General features: G+C 46.5%; 1 protein-coding gene across 1 annotated transcript in view; it reads right to left on the bottom strand.

The window, feature by feature from the left end:
• Positions 1-1,899: 1,899 nt before the first annotated feature.
• Positions 1,900-6,000, bottom strand: part of LOC119140737 (E3 ubiquitin-protein ligase UHRF2-like) — a 47,492-nt gene continuing 43,391 nt past the window's right edge. The window contains exons 2-3 of the mRNA XM_037372269.1: positions 2,317-2,559; positions 1,900-1,926 (exon numbers count right to left, since the gene is read on the bottom strand). Coding sequence (XP_037228166.1) covers positions 1,900-1,926; positions 2,317-2,559 — 270 coding nt within the window. The remainder of the gene's footprint in view (positions 1,927-2,316; positions 2,560-6,000) is intronic.

The raw sequence follows: 6,000 nt of genomic DNA, 5'->3' as shown, positions 1-6,000 counted from the left end.
CAATGAGTTGGCATATGATGATGGTGCACTCCATAAAAATTTCAGCTACATGGGTTGTGTGCATCAGACTTTGTTGGGATCTGTGGGTAACTGCATGCTGTTCGGGTTATAATAAATCATCTCCAGTGCAGCTAATTCCTTCAGGTATTGGATACCTCTCTCCATGGTGGGCCATTTGCTTGGATGACATATAACATCTTCCTTGAAGGGATACCTTTCCTTCATGCTTGACAGCAGTCACCTCCAGAGGCTGAGGACTTGCATCCCTCTTTCAATTGCCTTGTCAATATTCTCTTCCCTAGAAAGTGATCTCAGCTGCTTGGTTTCACTACCCTCTAATTCCAGGCTACTAGCCTCATATCCCAGCATCAGAGCAGCCAGGTGATAATGTGCTCACCTGGATGATGGCTGAAATCTTTTTGAATATCAAACAGCTCACTTGGGGATAGGGATTGAGTGGATACCTCTTGTTCTGCCTCTTCCTCCTGTTCTTGTTATGTCCCTGTTTCATCCTCCTTTACTAAACAACCCGTCTTTTGTGTCTCTTTCTTCTTGTGTATAGGGGAGATTGATACTAGCATGGGTTAGTCCTCTGGTTCAGCTGCATCACCCACTGCCAGGGTCTGAGTAGCTGCAGTGCCTGTCGCTGGGGTTGGAGTAGCTACAGTGCTTGTTACGGGGGTTGGAATAGCTGCAGTGCCTGTTGCCTGGGTCTGAGTAGCCACAAATAGTTCCTTAAACCTAAACAAGACTGAACAACATTCATGGTTCCTAGCAATAGGACCACTCTGGTTTCAACATCCCAGGGATATTAATTTTTTTCAAAATTTTCAAATGCTAATGTAATTAGACTGGAGGAGAAGGGGAAGATGTAGGAAGATGTCTCCATAGGTTGGCTCTCCAAGGAGACAAGTCAAAAGGTGTAATTATCAGTAGTTTCCAATAGATGGCTCCCGAAGTAGAGAGGTGACAGCAATGCTGAGTACAAATACCAGATTAGTTTCACAACCAGCAATTCTGTCATATCATAAGCCGGTATTACAAAGTACAACAAAATTATAACCTTAGCCCATGCCCCAAAGGCGATAAATACCAAAAGAGTAAGCATATGCTGTAAGGTGTTACATAACTCTGAGACCAAGCGCCACAACTCTGAGAACAAATACATCAACATTGTGACCAGCAAGTATTAAACTAATATATTAAATGCTTATAACAGATTTGTTTTAACATGCTTTGGTCAGATCTGTCATTATGTCAAGCCTTTGAGCCCCATGTTGGGCACTAGAAAGTACTGTCATGGTTTAGCTGCAGCCAGCAACTAAGTACCACACAGCCACTCGCTCACTCCCCACCCCATTGCCCCCAGTGGGATGGGGAGGAGAATCGGAAAAAGGTAAAACCCGTGGGTTGAGATAAGAACAGTTTAATAACTGAAATAAAATATAATAGCAATAATAGTAATGAAAAGAGATAACAAAAAGAGAGAAAGGAATAAAAGCTGAAGGGAAAGAACAAGTGATGCACAATATAGTTGCTCACCACCCGTGGACTGATGCCCAGCCAGTCCCTGAGCAGCAATCAGTGACCCCTGGCCAGCTCACCCTGTTTATATACTGAGCACGATGTTCTATGGTATGAAATATCCCTTTGGCTAGTTCGGGTCACCTATCCTGGCTATGCTCCCTCACGGCTTCTTGTGCACCTGCTCACTGGCAGAGTATGGGAAATTGAAAAGTACTGGACTTAGGGGAAATACTACATAGCAACAATTAAAACATCAGCGTGTTATCAACATTATTCTCATCCTAAATCCAAACCACAGCACTGTAGCATCTATTAGGAATAAAATTAACTCTATCCCAACTGAAACCAGGACAGGTTATTAAGCAGTATGTGTTAGCTAATAATATATTCCAATTGCATCTGTTCACAGAATCACAGAGTCATTTAGGTTGAAATGGTCTTCTTGAGATCACCTAGTATAACCTCTCTGCTCATGCAGGGTCAGCTAGAATGGGTTGCCCAGGACCATGATCCAGTCAGGTTTTGAATATCTCCAAAGGTGGAGACTCCACCACCTCTCTGGGCAACCTTTTCCAGTGTTCTACCAGTTTTAGCTTCTAAACATTAAATGCTTTTTTAACACAGTTTAAGATTTATTTTAAACTGCACGATGCAAACTAATATTGACTCTCTCAGTCCCACTGTCATAAAGCCGGTCATGAAAGAAAACTGCTTGAAGATACAGGCCTGTATAAGCAAAAAAAGTGATAGAAGCAAGATAAGGCCCCTACTTTCAAAACTTGCACATACCTTGTACAATCCAATGCCAGGATCTATAAGAAACAAGTGAGTTGATGTAGATGGCTGATTCGGTGATCTGCTACTGGCTGCTATTTTGACTTTGTTTTTACATTTGGAAACAGCACATGGATTGACCTCTCCACTCTGATTTGTCACAGAAGTGGTAGGAGCTTCAGATTCAGAGCGTATCAACAGTTGAACTATGTCATTTAGTCCAACATCGTAGTCAAATAAAGTGTGTCCATCTTCCAGCTGTCAAGAAAAAAACAGAATACTGGTAAAGTTCCACTTTGATATTAGTATGTAGTCCTCCTCTTAGAGAGGATAATTTCAGAAAACATATTTCCTTCAAACTTCAATAGAAAAAAGACATGTATTTCAGGCAAATCTAAGAAATCATGTCTTGAGTGAACTCAACAACTCATGAAGCACAGTGGACTCATGACTTCTGCCCAATGACAGCTCTTAAATAAACATATCTTTAGAGAATCAAGATGCTTTAATCATGGAAATAAATTTAAAGTACCACAGATAATTTCAACCCCATGTGTCACACCCAGCTCTGCTAAGAAAAAAAAAAAGGTGGTTGTCATTGGTGACTCCACTCTGAGTAACAGAGGGCCCGATATGCCAACCAGACCCAACCCATAGGGAAGTCTGCTGCCTCCCTGGGGCCCAGGTAAGGGACATTACTAGAGAACTCCTTTGTCTAGTAGGGCCCTCTGATTATTATCCATTACTGTTTTTTTCAGGTGGGCAGCGATAAAGTCCAAGCAACAAGAATTCTGAGGGCAATCAAGAGAGACCTCAAGGCCTTGGGGCAACTGGTTGAGGCATCAGGAGCTCAAGTAGCGTTTTCTTCTATCCTGCCAGTTGCAGGGTATTGATGGTGCAAGTAATTGGAAGATCACACAGATCAATACCTGGCTCCGGGCCTGGTGTCACTGGCTGAATTTTGGTTTTTTTGATCATGGGTCAGTTTACACGGCACCAGGCCTGCTGGCAACAGATGGGGTTCACCTGTCTAAAAGGGGGAAAAGGATTCTAGGTCAGGAATTAGCAGGGCTCATTGAGAGAGCTTTAAACCAGATTTGAAGGTGGAAGGGGATAAAACCAGGCTCGCTAGAGATGAGCCTGGGGGCAGCATGCCAGTGTTGGAGGCAAGATCGATAGCCCAACTGAGGTACATCTACACCAATGCCCAAAGCATGGGCAGCAAACAGGAGGAGCTGGAAGCCATTGTGTAGCAGGAAAACTATGACATAGTCGCCATCACAGAAACATGGTGGGATGACTCGCCTGACTGAAGTGCTGCAATGGATGGCTACAAACCCTTCAGAAGGGATAGGCAGGGAAGGAGAGGCGGTGAGGTAGCCCTGTATGTTAGGGAGTGTTTTGACTGTCTAGAGCTTAATGATGGTAACAACAAGGTTGAATGTTTATGGGTAAGGGTCAGGGGGAGGGCCAACAAGGCGGACATCTTGGTGGGAGTCTATTACAGACCACCCAACCAAAATGTAGAGGCGGACAAAACATTCTACAAGCAGCTGGGAGAAGTCTCACAATTGCTAGCCCTTGTCCTCGTGGGGGACTTCAACTTACTAGATGTCCACTGGAAATACAGCACAGCAGATAGGAAAGACTCTAGGAGGTTCTGGAGTGTGTGGCTTCCTGACACAGCTGGTGAGTGAGCCAACCAGGGGAGATGCCCCGCTGGACCTGCTGTTTACGAACAGAGAAGGACTGGTGGATGATGTGGTGGTCGGAGGCTGTCTTGGGCATAGCGATAACAAAATGACAAGAGTTTTTGATTCTTGGAGAAGTAAGGAGGGGGGTCAGCAAAAACACTGCCCTGGACTTCCAGAGGGCAGTCTTTGGCCTGTTTAGGAGAGTGGTTGACAGAGTCCCTTGGGAGACAGTCCTGAAGGGCCAAGGGGTCCAGGAAGGCTAGACATTCTTCAAGAAGGAAGTCTTAAAGGCACAGGAGCAGGCCGTCCCCATGTACCAAAAGACGAGCAGCCTGACTGAACAGAGAGCTTTGGCTGGAAGTCAGGGGTAAAAAAGAGAATTTAGGACCTTTGAAGAAGGGGCAGACAGTTCAGGAGGACTATAAGGATGTTATTGGGTTATGCAGGGAGACAATTAGAAAGGCGAAAGCCCAGCTAGAACTTAAGCTGGCCACTGCCATCAAAGATAAGAACAAAATGTTTCTACAAATACATTAGAAACAAAAGGAGGGCCAAGGATAATCTCCATCCTTTATTGGATGCGGGGGGAAACATTGCCACAAAGGGCTGAGGTACTTAATGCCTGCTTTGCCTCAGTCTTTAATAGTCAGACCAGTCATCCTCAGGGTACTCAGTCCCCTGAGCTGGAAGACAGGGACAGGGAGCAGAATGAAGTCCCCATAGTCCAGGAGGAAACAGTTAGTGACCTGCTGCTCCACTTAGACATGCACAAGTCTATGGGGCCGGATGGGATCCACCCGAGGGTACTGAGGGAGCTGGTGGAAATGCTCGCCAAGACACTCTCCATCATCTATCAGCACTCCTGGCTAAACAGGGAGGTCAGAACACTGGAGGTTAGCCAGTGTGACACCCATCTACAAGAAGGGCAGGAAGGAGGATCCAGGGAACTACGGGCCTGTCAGCCTGATCTCGGTGCCGGGGAAGGTTATGGAACAGATCATCCTGACTACGATCACACAGCATGTGCAGGACAACCAAGGGATCAGGCCCAGCCAGCATGGCTGGATGAAAGGCAGGTTCTGCTTGATGAACATGATCTCCTTCTATGACAAGATGACCCGCCTAGTGGATGAGGGAAAGGCTGTGGATGTTGTCTTCCTGGAAGTTAGTAAAGCCTTTAACACTGTCTCCCACAGCATTCTCCTGTAGAAACTGGCTACTCATGACTTGGACGGGTGTACTTTATGCTAGGTAAAAAACTGGCTGGATGGCTGAGCCCAAAGAGTGGTAGTCAATGGAGTTATATCCAATTGGCAGCCGGTCACAAGTGGTGTTCCCCAGGGCTCATTATTGGGGCCAGTCCTGTTTAATATCATTATTGATGATCTGGACGAGGGGATGGAGTGCACCCTCAGTAAGTTTGCAGACAACACCAAGTTGGGGGGGGGGGGGCGGGAGTGTTGATCTGCTTGAGGGTAGGAAGGCTCTACAGAGGGATCTGGACAGGTTGGACCCATGGGCCGAGGACAATTGTATGATGAGGTTCGACAAGGAGAAGTGCCTCGAGTCCTGCACCTGGGTCACAACAACTCCATGCGAGGCTACAGGCTTGGGGAAGAGTGGCTGGAAAGCTGTCCTGCAGAAAAGGACCTGGGGCCTGGGGATGCTGGTCGACAGACAGCTGAACATGAGCCAGCAGTGCGCCCAAGTGGCCAAGAAGGCCAATAGCATCCTGGCTTGTATCAGAAATAGTGTGGCCAGCAGGACAAGGGAAGTGATTGTCCCCCTGTACTCAGCACTGCTGAGACTGCACCTCGAATACTGTGTTCGGTTTTAGGCCCCTCACTTCAAGAGGGACGTAGAGGTGCTGGAGCACGTCCAAAAAAGAGCAACGAAGCTGGTGAAAGGTCTAGAGCACAAGTCTTATGAGGAGCAGCTAAGTGAAGTGGGGTTGTTTAGCCTGGAGAGGACGAGGCTGAGGAGGGACCTTATTGCTCTCTACAGC

Source organism: Falco rusticolus, chromosome W, assembly GCF_015220075.1.
Source record: "Falco rusticolus isolate bFalRus1 chromosome W, bFalRus1.pri, whole genome shotgun sequence".
NCBI classification, from domain to species: Eukaryota; Metazoa; Chordata; class Aves; order Falconiformes; family Falconidae; genus Falco; species Falco rusticolus.
This window is presented reverse-complemented; position numbering and strand designations above follow the sequence as displayed.